General features: G+C 42.0%; 2 protein-coding genes across 2 annotated transcripts in view; one reads left to right on the plus strand and one right to left on the minus strand.

The window, feature by feature from the left end:
• LOC110952305 (importin-13-like) overlaps positions 1 to 14,645 on the plus strand; it is a 435,553-nt gene that overhangs the window by 233,666 nt on the left and 187,242 nt on the right. The window lies entirely within an intron of this gene.
• Positions 1 to 14,645, minus strand: part of ralgps2 (Ral GEF with PH domain and SH3 binding motif 2) — a 77,014-nt gene that overhangs the window by 37,558 nt on the left and 24,811 nt on the right. The window contains 4 exon segments of the mRNA XM_051947233.1: positions 105 to 197; positions 303 to 392; positions 5,605 to 5,630; positions 5,633 to 5,686. Coding sequence (XP_051803193.1) covers positions 105 to 197; positions 303 to 392; positions 5,605 to 5,630; positions 5,633 to 5,686 — 263 coding nt within the window.

A 14,645-nucleotide genomic window follows, 5' to 3' on the forward strand; every position in this document is an offset into this window, starting at 1 on the left:
TTTATGTGTACAATGTTCTGCTACAGATCCTCGTGAAATTCCTGTTTATCGACAGCACTCAACTAATAAACCATGTGTCCTCAAAGTAAGGTAAATACACTCACCGCCCATGTTTTGGTGAGCCTGAAGATGGGAGCACTCTGTAACCCCGACACCACAGCCATGACCGCGTGGAGGTTGTTTATGTCATACAGTTTCTGTGTAAAGTTACAGTACATCAAACATCATTAAGCTGAGTTTGCACAGCAAATATTCACGGGGATGAAGAACAATAATGTCGTGTTTTGTGTTGATGCGTTTACCTTGGCAGTGCGAATGTACAGACTCAGCACTTCGGCTCTGATCTTCAACGTCTGTGCATGGAGGATTTCTCGTACCACCCAGAAACTCGTCTAGAAAACACACACAAACGGATTACGGCACCGAGCAACACTCACAAACTCACCAAAAACAGAAGTATGATGCCATTGAAAGTTTTAACTCTCATATGTTACAATCTTCAAAGCTCCATGGGGATATCAGGTATATTAAAAGAGCGACGGGGAGATTTGGCTCGCGCCATCGCCAGACTTAGAGTCCAGAGCCAAGACCTGCAGACAGTCATGAAAACTATGGGCTGAAACTCATATAAATCTCAGCAATATAGAACACAGGGCAGACCGTTAATGGAAACACTCCTTTACACTGTTATTAAGCAAGTACATATTCTGACCTCATCATTACTTCTATGCATATTTTCCAACTCCACACCATATAAACTTGAATGCTTTTTGGATTTAATCATCTTCAGGCGGCATGTATTTGTCTAATGACAGAGGATGTGGCCTACAGGGAATAACTCCCTACACTAAAGTGTGCATAATTATTAGGCAGCTTCATTGCCTTAGCTTAAATGGGCCAGTACAGAGACTTAACTAGTTGAAAATACAAAAATTGTAAAGTGCTTTGAAGACAGCTGCTAATTTTGTTTTTTACTTTTGAAGAATGAACACCTGATGATCGCACACTTTGTTGCAAGTAGTCAACGTCATTGCAGAAAATGAAAGAAACAAGTCTTAGGGGGAAAAAAGTGCATATAAATCTACCACAAAGCCATTATCCTCCAGGACCACCATATTGTAAAACTGTTGCCTGTTGGTGGTATATTGTTGACTTGGTTTGAGTCAACTTAGAGAAAAGAGTCCGTGCAAATTAATGTAAAGTTGTGGTAATTTTTATCCTGTGATGAAACATGTAAATTCTGATGGAAGCAGTCTCTTGCAGGACAACAATGCCTCCATCCGTTGGGCATAAGGGGTCATGGCATGGTTTACTGAAATGATGTACGCTATGGTCTTTGCAGTCACCTGATCTCAAGCTAAATAAACACCATAGAAGATTTTAAACCGACATGTTAGACAGCGTTTTTCACCACTATTATTAAAATGCCAAATGAGGGAATATCTGTAGGGTGAAAGGTGTTGCACTTCTCCAGTAAATTTTTAAGACTTGCAGAATCAAAGGTGTAATGAAGCTTTTCTGGAGATACGAGATGACCCAACACCGTACCAAAATGATTTATACTGGTTTGTCACAAATCTGCACCTGGAACATTGGGTCGTTTTAGTGCTACCATGTTAGATATTGTGGTGGAAAACTACTTTCCCTGGATCGGTCAGTCTCTACCCGCCTGGCGTATAAAAACAACCCACTGCAGGCAGAGAGATACCGACCCTGTGAAGAAGAACAAGCAGCCCACTACATCTAATCACGATGGCAGTACTAGTGCTAAAAAAATTAACTAATAATAACTGTGATCGTGATTGTGGATTCCCAAAATTAAATGAACAAAACTGAGAGTGGTATTGATTGTTTAAAATGCACTCAGAGAAAAGTTCACACACAGAAAACAGTGGCCGAGCCGCGCTAGACCCAGGTTTGAAGACGCAAGGGTCTAGGAACTCTCGACGGGGAGGGAGGCGGGCTAAAAGGTTGTCTTTCAAATCACTCTGCAGCAGCTGGGTAGGTATACAACCAATCAGCGCAACGAATAGGCTGATGTAGTTCCTAGAGCACCGGAAATCAGAGGATGCGGGAGTTCGGTGAAGCCTTATTTATCTTTCTTATCTTATCCTTTGTTTATCTTTCAAGTTGAATTTTAGCTTCAAATCTTTAAGGGCTGTGGCCAAAGCTGAGTCGAAAGATAACTGTTTATTGTGCGCAGCCATCTTCTTGTCTATCCTTGTTTCTATGGTTGTTTCCAGTTGTTTCTGTCAGAATCGTCGCGCCTCTGTCGTCACTTAGTTACGCCCGCCTTCTGACTCTACACTTCATGGTGATTTGTCGGCCAGTTTTAGGAGCATCCAACCTCGAGGCTTACCGAGCGTCACTAGACCGACCCTGCCAGAGAATTAAATTCGTTGCCGTGGGTTGTCTAGCGTAGCTAGGCTAAGAAAACAGCCCATGTGGATAAAAATTGCTTTAAACTTTTGCATGTCTGGCATCAAAACACCTTATTTTAGTATTTCTCAGATAATTTTTGGTCACGCACCTGTCTGAGGGTGCTAAAACTAGCCAGCTAGCATGTCTCTGTTACCTGCACGTGAGGCGTTTAGGGAACATCAGGAAATGATAGTGTCTATTCAACATCAAAGCAGATGTTCAGACAGTGAGGAGTTAAACAGCTGACAAAATTGGTAGGACCAGTACCACTAGCGGAAAACCTTGTCTGCTGTACTCGGTTACTAAATCCGAGAATAAACACGTGAGTTGGGGAAAATGATTTTTGTAACTGACTTGCCTAGTAGTTGTGAGCACTTATACATTCTCCTGAGAAAGACAAAACACATTTTTCCTCTGTTAAACATTCACGTTTGAGGTTCAGTGACATTTTGGATCGACTGAGAGCATCGTATTTGTTCAACAATAAAATTATTACTAAGGAAAACAATTTGCAGTGTAGCGACAGTTAAAAATCAGCTCTTAAGGAAAAACAAGACCCTCGGAGGAAAATCTGCTGGATGCCAAGTGATTACACAACAGATACACACCATAACTCCTGATATGTCAACGGAGAAAGGAGGAGGAGACGGTGAATACTTTGTGTGTTCAGAGTACTTGGCCAGACCAAGAGTGATGTCGGAAATCTGTCTCTTTAGGGAGAATGCTGGTAAGCCAAAGTTCTGATTACACATACACACAAACAGAAAAGTCAGTGAATCAATCACTGTTTAAGCTCCTGGGAGAGAGGGGATGGAAAGAGGAAAAGGGAGAAGAGTGAGGGAAGAGAGAAGGTAATGGGAAGGGAAGTTAGCTTCAACGCTGCAGGGCTCTCAGGACTTTCAAAGCCCACAGCTGTCTGCACATTGTGTTCTGATAAGACAGAGACTGACCATCTCCACGTTTTCTTCTTACACTAGCATACATTCCATTTCTGAAACATTCTCTCACTTTGCTACTTGCGCTTTTTTTTCCTCTCTCTTTTTTTGTCTCCTTGATTAATTGACTATACCTGTGTGGCTGGCATTCTCCACTAAGGCCACAAACCAAGAGGTGTGATTTCTGTGTGTGTGTGTGTGTGTGTTTATAAATTAGGTGTAGGAGTGTGTGGCAGCATTTTCGTGCTTTTCAACATTCTTGATTCTCAGTTCCACACAAATTCTAAACCTACAGCTGTCTTTGCCTACTTTTTCCTGGAAACAGCCCCAAGACTTGTTTTTACTTCAGAGAAGACGAGAGGAGCTGAGGAGTGAGAAGATGAATTCGTCCAACTACTCATTCTCTCACTCCCCGTCCTCTCTTATAAACACATGATGTACACATGAAACCAAGTTCAATCTATGAGGTAGTGTATCAGCAGGAAACAGAGCCATGTGTTCTGCATTTTCACCATTTCACATGAAGTAATACAGAGAGACGTAGAAAACAGACAGGAGACACATCGGATGGTGGACCCTGACTTCCACTGGTTTAATATGGATCTACTGGCTTGCTACAGCGGTTTCCTGTGAAAAAGCAGCTCCCATTTTCAAAAATTACCTTCCTCTTCTATTGTACAGTAGAAGAGACTTTCCAGTAATTGTAAAATGTGACTCCAGTCTGGGAGAAAAACTTGGTGGAGCTTCACATTTAGTTTCCTCAGTGGCCTAATCTCTTGATATTCGAGGTCAATCTGGACAAAGCATGTCTCCAAAATCACTACACCTATGGGGTTCATTACAGGGAATGCGTCTCCGTCTGCTCTGGTCTCCAAAACTTCACAGCGATGAGGTCTGTCATGATGGCAGCGCTCCACATAGGTGCAATCACAAGTGTGTGAGAGAGCTTCGCAGACGGAGTTCTGTCTGTTCAGATCTCAAATTATGTCCTCAAGCAAAAACGATGTTTTTGGGGCCGTGTTTATGAGAGCATCAAGGCCTCCAGATGGAGCTACGAGGTCCCGGCGTTTCAATAATCATAAATAAGCGGAAGCAGACAGATCTATCCAAAAGCTTATAGCTGTAGATTAACCAATTTAATGGCCTGAGGGGAGGAAGAGAAGGGATGGAGATTGAGATCAGGCCTGTGATGGAGACGACAGCTGACTGACAGTGGGATCTGATTCTTGATGTGCTAATCCCTGTTCACTAGTAGAGAAAATCTAAAGAGCTAACAGACATGTTGAGAATATAATGCATTCTCCTTCAGTTACAGCCGTGAATTCTTTATTAAGCCTTTGATTCTTTGATTCCTGAATAAAAACACTTCAAGCTGCTGATTTGTCACTGCAGAAAACCTAATAAGACAATTACTGTGCATCATCATCATAATGTGTTAAATAGCCTAGCCAATTCCTTTCAGCCTCATTGGCTTCCAAAACTTAGCGCCAACAAACCGGGACTGAGGAAGAAGAATATGGCTTCAGCTCATGCGAAGGGGCTTTCTGGGACTCTCTGCCCTCCCTGTCCAAGTCCCATTATCCAAAAAGCTCATTTTCCTTGGCTCCCAGTTGCTGAATGTGTGCAGCTAACATCTTGAAACAACCGTTTGAGATCTGGTATACATGGAGAAGTTTCCACAGCAACGCATTCTTATTAGATCATCTCATATTTATACTGGAGGGCAGTAAAGTGGGTCTTAAAGGAGCTTGGCAAAAACACTGGGAGTGGATTAAAGGGCATGGCTACCCCTTGAATCATTACCACAACTTCCTGTTGATGATGTCACAGAGTACGGAGGAAGGGGACCGTGCCAAACACACTCCTACATGTGCACATTAATAAGTTCACAAATGCCAGAAAACAAGGACCAAAAGAAAAGCTGCTTTCCCTCAGACCTGCTTCACCTGGGGACCATTTAGGATATATATAACTGTTTGACTGGCGGGATGGAGACATGGGGATTATTAAGAGCTGCCATGACAAGCACAGCTTCAAAACAACCACGTCTGGGAGAGCTGGGGTGATGATTTGATACTTGGAGACGGAGCGGAGGACACGATGGAAAGAAGAGCTGTAATCTCTCCATACCTCAACGGCCAAGGCTCATAAATCTATAAACTACAGGGACTGTTTTCTCTCTTTGCTTTTGGGTGAGACTTGAAATTGTACTGAGCGACGTGTAGCACAAACGGTCAATGTGTCTCACCTGGTTGAACCTGCGGGTAAAGGCACAACATTCGGGGCAGAGCTGTGCTTCTCCTTCTTGTTCCAGCCACAACTTGAGAGCTTCCTGAAAACACACAAACAAATCATGTAAATTAAGATTACTTGCAGAGCGGCAGAGCATTTCTGTACACGCAGCATTTTACTCAATGTATTTAACAGCCCAGTCAGAGGTCACTCAGTGAGAAGTGGAGAGGAAGTAAAGGCAGGATATGAAAGGAGAGAAAAGCAGATGCTGAAGACAAAGATCCGGCAAAGGCACAGATTGATTAATGAAAGAATGAAAAAACAAACAGGACAAGTTATTCAGGAGCACGTTCTTCCTCAGGACGGAGCTTGAGCAATCATCATTGACTGAAAACTATTCCAATGAAAATTGATCTCTAAGCTGTGGAATGATTGTTGCTCAACTAGAGTTATGTGAAACAAAAAAAGCTTCAAGAATTCTCAACCCTTTTTAAAGAACAATATAAAAAGAATTCGACTTTTAAACTAGAATTAATGCAGTCTTGAGCACAGTGGTGATCCTATTCTCATTTCAGCCAGCTGCACATTGTAGCAACGTGCAGTTTGTGATTATGCAATGTAAAAAGTAGTTACGTCACATTGAAAGACAAGAAGACAAAAAGCACAAAGTGATGCTTTTTTAAAAAGGTCAAATTAAGGGTGCACAATGCATTTTTCTGAAAGAAATGCACTGAATGTAAACCATGAAATTCCAGGGTATTCTTTGGTAAATGCATAAAATGTTAAATATAAAAAACATTTATTACATAAAGTAAAACAAATACCAAAGTGACATCTTTCAGACATCTTGCCAAAGGTCCAAAAGTAAAAGCAGTTCAACATACAGTCACACACAGCAGAGAAAAGCTGCAACAAGCTTACACATGACAAGCTGTAAATAACTGTTTCCTAACTTCATAAAAACTTTGTAAAATACCGGGTTATTGAAATGCTGTTTGTTGACTTTCTGTTAAAGCTAATAAATCAGTCGCTGCACTTCTACTGATGCTTCAATCTTCCAAAGCAAGCAGCAGCAGCTGTGGAAGCAGCAGTACTGATAACGATTTCAGTAACTCAGTTAAAAGGAAGAGTGGTGATTTTGGAACTTGAACACAGAAAATTCCAGCTACGCACCAACAGTCATTTTGCTCTGAAGTACCAGGCTGGACTCAGTTTGGCTTTAGCTGCCTGTCCTCAGAGATGAGGTAAAAACAGGAGACCACACAGACACTGCGAGGGGAACCAGGCCCTCTTTGGCCCCGCAGGCTGTCCAGCGGCCAGGGACACTGACATAACAGTAGGAAAAACGTTGTGGCAAGCTCTCCTCGTAATCCCTGCCAGCCCGGCTGACAATACGAACAGCTGAATCAGGCTGCGGGCTCTCCCACACAACAACCTCCTCGTGAGGCAGTTTCGACCGTCTGAAGCAACAACCAACTGCTCACAGCTCCCTGCGCCGGACTTCATCGGGATGTCTGCTTGAGAAGCGAAGTTGCGCTTGTTCGACGTGTCTGGGTTGTCAGAGGTGGCCAGCAAGGGCAAAGAGGCAACATATCAAATACAGATGTTAAAAGCAGACATTCATGCCGTGGGCGAGGTGATGCCCTGGTGTCTATGTTGCCTGAGTCAGGGTTAGGAGACACGGAAACGAACACGAAGAAAAGTGCGTGAAGATGAATGGACAGCATTAATGCTGTGAAATAAAACACTGTGGGGGACCCAGCAGCATCTTCCTTACAAGGTTTGCTGGTCTGTGAGTAGCCTCCTGTGTGTCTACGGTGTGCTGTCACAGCTATAGCATTAAACCTGAAGGTAGAAAGCCTGTCTCACCAAGGAGAGCTAATTATTTATTTAACATCTGTCCTTTTCAAAAACCGCTTCCCTTCGTGTCAATCATTCTTGTCTCTTTTTGGTTGATGATTCCTAAAACAAAGCATTCTATAGTTGGTGGGAACGTTTGTTTCTCGCTGTTTCGGCCACCCAGTAGGCGTTACACTGACACAGACACCAAGACCACATTTCAACAAGCTAAACTGAACCTTCAACATTGGACCACCTGGACCGTCTTCTAATCTAAACTATCCATCCATCTGTCCATCCAGCTGAGCTTCAAGTCTTCCTAAGCTCACAGCCAACAATGTCTCACGCATTTAAGCAGCAGGGAAACTGATCCACAGCCTCTCCAGAAACTATTAGGGCTTTATTTCCTTTATTTTTTTTGTGTGCCTTTATAGCTTCTTCTAACACTCAGCCATTACAAACTGCAGGCAACTTCTGAATAAAACTTTCACAAACAGTTGAGTCTTTGGAGGAAGGCTTTGACGAGGCAGCTCTGGTAAGGGGTAAAGGTTTTAACATACTGCAGTAAAAAAGCACAGTTAAAAAAAAAGAAGAAAGAAAAAAGCCTGCACAGCCAAACACAGACGCCTGTCATTTCCACATGCTGGTCTGGTTGAGCAGCATTTTCATTAAAGCACAGTCCTCAGGGCTGAGAGAAGCTGCGCGCATTACACTGCTGGGTATGAATATTAACATGAGGCTGTCAAAGAAAAGTGATGTCACCTCTGGACGAACATTTAAGTGACCGACAAGTTACAATAACCAATAAATATCAACTAATTGAGTAAAGTGTGTTCTTAAGCATTCAAACAAAGACACAGATTAGATGTTCATACGGTCATTAACCACATAACTTTACACAACTCCAAGCATAGACGTGCTGTACATTGTACACTGTAAGAAGTATTATATAAGCCGAAGTACAAGCAGAATAAAATACCCGCTGTAGCAGAACCGCATAATTGCGATGAAGCTCATGTGAGATGCCACAGCTATTCCTTTTGTTTTGGTCTGCACTGTAAATGGAAATAATGCTGTCGGGAATTCCCAATGAAATTTAACGTTAGAGGCACGGGCCAAGACAGGAAGGGCTGATAAAGATGAGGAACAGGATGGAAAAAAGAAGGAAGATGAGAAGGGCAGGAAAGTGAGACATCAAGCATGCGCAGAAAGAGGAGGAGATTGTGGCGATAAGATTTACTCGGGATGACAGGAAGGACTGCGATGGAAAAACATGCACAATTTCGTCTCTTTGCTGTTAGTACTCGAGGATGCAGGGAGACAGAGGAACACCGACATGGCAGGTGATGCAAACATGTGGTGTCACTATTTACAGATTGCCATTTTGATTCTGTTCTAGGTAAACAGAGAAAAACAGAACACAGCGTGAATGAAAGGAAAGTCAGAATGTCACATCACACCATTCTAGAGGCATTAGAAAGTTAAAAATCAGACTGTTTCTGTTTGTACAGTTTCTGGCTTTGAAAAAATGTGACTTTTTCGCTCTTTTTCGAAATAGCATGCAGTGTGGAAAGGAGGAGAGTGAAAGGACAGGGAAAGGAAGGACAGGAAAGGAAAAATGAAAAGAAGACCTATAAATACACTGTGTCGGAGTCAGACTGTTCTAAAGTATAGACTTGGCAGGGAGGTGGGAGCCAGCTGCAGCCTCCTTCACCTTGCTCTGCACACCATGGAAAGAATTAGTTTTCCAGGAAATAGCTGTACTTTTGTATGTTAGTACATGTACTTTATGTTTATGTCTTATTTCTTAAGACAGTACAGTATAGCGAGATTAAGCATGTTGCTATAAAAAGATTTACAGTGCATTTGCTAAAGATGCTACAATAATCATAACTGTCATTTTAATTCATAAAGAATATATTAAAGATAATAAAAATATACTATAATGTTGGTGGACTAAATCCTTGTTGATGATGGAACTGTTGTTTTCCATTTCTGCTGCAAAGCTTTGTTTCTCCACCTTTCATCGTGATGAATGCATCCAGACTGTCACGCTGACAAGCTGTGGTGTAGGAGGGGTTCCCTCCTGCGTTTGTTGTGAAGCAATTACTGTCAAATCCCTCCATTAGAAAACAACATGTGCAGACTCTGTGGATCTACATAGAACTGTATGCATCACATTTAACCCTCTGAAACCCACAGCTTGTTCGATAAACACGTTATTTAAAAAAGCAGCCAAAACTCCACCGCTTAGAGCCAGAAACTGTAAAAAATAGAATCATCGGATTTTAAACTTTCTGATAATCCTTGAACTGCTCACCTGTTATGTAACATTCTGTTGCAAAAAAAAAAAACCTTCCAGATCTAACTTTGATTTTGTGAATTTTACTCAAAAAATATAATTTTTTAAATCCCCCAAAATAACCTCTTTACTTTAACCTGATTTGAAGGAGAAAGAGTAAACATTTGCATTGTTGGCACAACTGTGAAGGAAATAATGACCAACAAAAATTCTGGGACGTTTCGGCTGACCGGGTTGGAACTGCAGGGTGTGTTTACAAAAGCAGATAGGAAACAAGTAAGAAAACAAATTAAAAATCTAAGTAGTTCCATAATAACTAACTATAACATAGCATGATGTAGAATCACGATTTTTTCAGTATTCTAAACTGTGGCAAATGTTGTAAATGTTGATTCTAGGTTTTGTTTCATATTTTTTTTATTGTGATTTTCTGTTCTGATTGATGACCTTGTACTCGCACAAATATATTTTCCATCTATACTTCTAGCTATGATGTGCTGTTTCTCTGAAGGTGCAGGACTTTATACTGCAGGAAAAAAGGAGCCCACTGTATAGTAAAATGTAACAGGAGCAAAGAGGAAAAAAAACTCCCAGACACTACTTGGGTTAGTATCTCAGTTACACTTTTGACTGGTATGGACACAAGGATGATATTGAGCAAATGTTTTTTTAATTGCACAGTCAATGCTGGAAAGCAGACGAGACAGGCCTCAGAATGTGAAACGTTACCTGCTCCAACTAACAAGCCATCTCTTCGACTCACATGAGACCGTCAGTCTGTTCAGAGGATTTCTACTCTGGGTGCTGAGACATGTGAGATCTGACATACTTCTCAGCGGGTACGTAAAATGCAACCCCGATATCCTGTCCCCTTCAGGCTGAAAAGAAACTCGGCTAGCCAAAGCCACTAAATTACTTACTTAGCTCTTGAATGACTGTATGTTAAAAACAAAGGCTACCCTCTCTCCCCCCAAAGCCCCTCTGCGTCACTCAATCAGTCTTTCTCGCTCAGCCTCTGTTTCATAAACATCCAGATGTAGATCTTCAGCTGCATTTCTGATATGAATTAGAAAAGCCTACTGGGACAGAAAAGGGCAAGAGAATGGAGGAAAAGTCTCCACGCTCTTACATTTCATCACAATTCTTTGTGCTTGTCCCTCCCTTTACTTTGCTCATTTATTTTTCCGTTTCTGTTGTAACTGATCATTCATGCTACACTGAGCAGATATGCATCCATAGTCGCTCCCTGATAAACAGAACCAGCCAATGCTCACGACCCATTAGCAATCACTGCTTCATAAACTTGAGATGTGAGAAACTGATTGCTACAAGTCCTCGCATTCATTCCTCTCCCCCTCGCTATGATCCAGTCTTGTCATTTTAATGGCATTTCACTTTGGAAACCAACAGCCAAGGAACATAACAGAGATTCATTTGGGGGCTGTAGATTAAACATCAGCCTGGCTCTGCAGTATAGATTATTTTACCATCAAAAATGCCTTCTGGTGTTCCCATCAATTATTACCCACTCCAAACAGAGCACGAGACTCTGACAATGCTTTGCTCGCTGGCTCTCAGGCCATTTCTTTATTTACTCCTTTCCACACAAGAACAATGAGTATTGCGCTTACGAGGGTCATTAAGCGGAGAAGTAAATTACAACATGCATTGCCCCCCCCCCCAAAAAAAAGGCTTATAGCCGTCACTTATAGTATCATAAAAAAGCAGATGTGTTGAGATTCCGTTTGCTCTGCTGTGTCAGGAGTGACATGTGTTCAGCCTGATCTTTTAAACCTGGCTCTACTGACGCTTTTTTCAATATCAAAGAGAAACGGCCTTCCCAGTTATTACCCATAAATTTTCCCACATTATACGTAGCAGCATGTCTGGGAGGAACAACAGATAGTGGGCGTGGACTCTGCTTCGTGCCCAGAAGGGCTGGCCAGACTTCTACATCTCCTCACTCTGTTTTTGGTGTGTCTGTCCACGGTTCCCATGTAATCGTTTATTGCCTATTGTGACAGACCGTTATCTTTTCTTCCTCATCCAGACGGTTTGCTGGATTTTCAGGCTCTTCTCCATACATCTGTTGCATCTCAGCATTGGAACACTTGAGTTAACTAGCTGCTGTATCTTCTCTGAGGGTTTTTTCAGACCCATGCCAGAATATTGTGTTAAGTGTCTATACACATGTAGAAGAAAAAACGTTTGGCTCTCAGTCTCACAGAAGCTCTCACATTATTCTATTAACGCAGTTATGATGTGTTATGGTGAAAGGAAAATAAAAATCTAAACACAGACACTAACAGGCCAGGTCATAGCTAATTTATAGGTTATTTCAGTTATGTCTAGTTCATTATTATGAAAAGACTGCGTGTTGGAGAACAGCAGAATACAGCAGCTCAGACTTGAAAGACTGCTGCTTTTTGCACTAATGAGACCAACAGGACAAGCTTGATTTGTCTGCAGTAATCAGCTGTGAAGACAATGCATATAGAGGTATGCAGTAAAAATATAGGAAAAATCTGGTGGAGGACTTAATCTGTTTATAGTTTCTTTAATGCAAAAGTGAAACTATCACCTTGAAACCATCTGAAGATCAACTGGCACATCAAGAATCTGTATTAGGATATTATGTCGAGCTGAATCAAACCAGAAGGGCACAGTTCTCCGTCAAGGCCAACGCGGTGTCTGAAGAAGAAAATCATCGAGTTCCTCACCATAATTTATTGGCTTCTTCCTTTGATTATGCCTTCCACCTTTCCAACAAGTTTCACGAATTTGGTCAGGCGTTTTTGCATAATTTGCTGACAGACAGACACAAGCAACAACCACATGGCCCGGCTCCTGCCTTGGCAGAGAAACGAGAATTACCACATATCACTCATGGAACTAACACCATCTCTTTCACTCTTCATCTTTGAGAATGATATAGTAAAACACAAAAATGTTGTTCTCTATATTAATATGCCTTTTTTACATTAATTACATCCATAACTGTTCCCCATTTATAGGAAGCTCTCTCTAGCGTCCACATGTGTTGATCACTGTATGATGGCAGCAACCAAACGGTTAAAAGGCCAAATGGCTGTAAGTCAGTAAAAACACTATTTGCACAACTCAAGGAATCGAGCAAGTTATTTAATACTTTTCCTATTCAGCAGTGAATGGAGTGAACAGCGCACACACACACACACACACACACGCCTGCTTTTCCATCATGTGTCTGCGAGGAGGGCGAGGGAAGACCGACAGCGGTGGAAACTCTAGTTGAGTGCAGCTCAGTCACAGTCGTGTACCTTTTTTCGGCATGAGACAAAAGCACAGTGAGAGCAGAAAAAAAAGCCTTGCTAGTCCACTCAGGATTCCTGCTGGGTCACTCTGAATACTGTACACTCGACTCCCTCTCTCCCCACAGACTGCAGCCTCCATCAACTCCTCAGACCCCCCCCTGAATCAAGCTCCTTTCCAGATGCCCCCTCTTGCTCACTTTCCCCTGTATCATTCTTCAATCCCACTTTCAAGTCTTTCCGCTTGTGACAAACAAAACAAAGACAAACAAGGCCTGACGAAAGATACTTGGGAACTGTAAGTCTCTGGTGTTTTCCGTTTCCTCAGACACAACAAACTATTAACAAGACTCAAAAAGGACACTATGACAGTGTTACTTAATAAAATCAAAATATGGGTCTGATAATACCAGAGGAGTGTGTGTGCTGTTAGCTGAGGGAAGTGAGTGTTGCAAATATGCAATAGTAGGAGTCAGACTGTACCACACCGCTCTGGGCTGTGGTCAGTATGCTGCTTTTATAAGGCCACAGCGGCCGACCTTAAACACAGGCTATCCACGCCTGCTGTCAGCAAAGAGCCAAACAGAGAAAAAGCAGGAAATTACGGCGGCTCGCACAGACCAGGTGTGAAAGAAAAGTTGTGATGCAAATAATCATTTTCTGCATGACTGTGGTATGTGACTGCGTGGGATCTTTGATTACAGTTGACATGGAACTCAAGTTTGTGCAATCCCTTTTATCCCAGCACGATATAACAGTTTTCCAAAGATTTTCTAGTGACATCAGGACTGTTTGGCTTTCTAAGTTTTCGTTGTTGCACTATGATTCTCTCTACATAAAAGACACAAACATGTCTCTATAGCATGCATCTAAAGAATAAAGTGGCATTTCTTTTTGGCCAAGATGTAGACGAGTCAGTGCACGTATCCAGAATACCACCATGATTTGATTTACTGTGTACTGTTCTCTTTCCACCTGTTTTTTTTATATTCACTCCTCTAGGACTTTTTCCCTCATCATCCACCGTGAAACACTGGTTTGTCTGACCCAACCCCAAGCATCTGGCCTTCTTTCCTTTCCTGACACGTAATGCAGTGATAGCAACCCGTCCCCTGAGATCACCACGAGGCAGCCTTCTTTTGACAGGACTGATACTGATTGGAGTCTCTGTGTATCTGTGATGAAGCAGCTTTTCTACGTCTCCATGAACAAAGCTTCATACATTGATTTTCTGATGGTGTGGTCACTTTTGGTCTCCCTAACCCGCTGATCCCAGTTTCCTCAAAGTGATTTAGAGTGCCATCCGCCGCATCCTTAGAAACGTTCAGTGTAGCCACGACATGATGCTCAGCAAGCCGCTCTTTTCTTAAAATAAGTACCCTTCTGACACTTTTACTTATCATGTTTCCCACTTCAGCACTGCTCTGCTGGAAAACTGAAGCAAAGCCATACATAGAATGGGTGAACACCTGCTACAAGTGGATTTCCTTGAACAAGCCTCTGCTGAGTACATCAAAGACACTCAAGTGTCATTTGAGCTTTTGTACAAAAGGCGTTAACATGAGCAACAACACAAATATGAATAAATCGATTGTTGATGTAGAAATAGTGAAAAATCCAAAATAT

Source organism: Acanthochromis polyacanthus, chromosome 4 (genome assembly GCF_021347895.1).
Source record: "Acanthochromis polyacanthus isolate Apoly-LR-REF ecotype Palm Island chromosome 4, KAUST_Apoly_ChrSc, whole genome shotgun sequence".
NCBI classification, from domain to species: domain Eukaryota; kingdom Metazoa; phylum Chordata; class Actinopteri; family Pomacentridae; genus Acanthochromis; species Acanthochromis polyacanthus.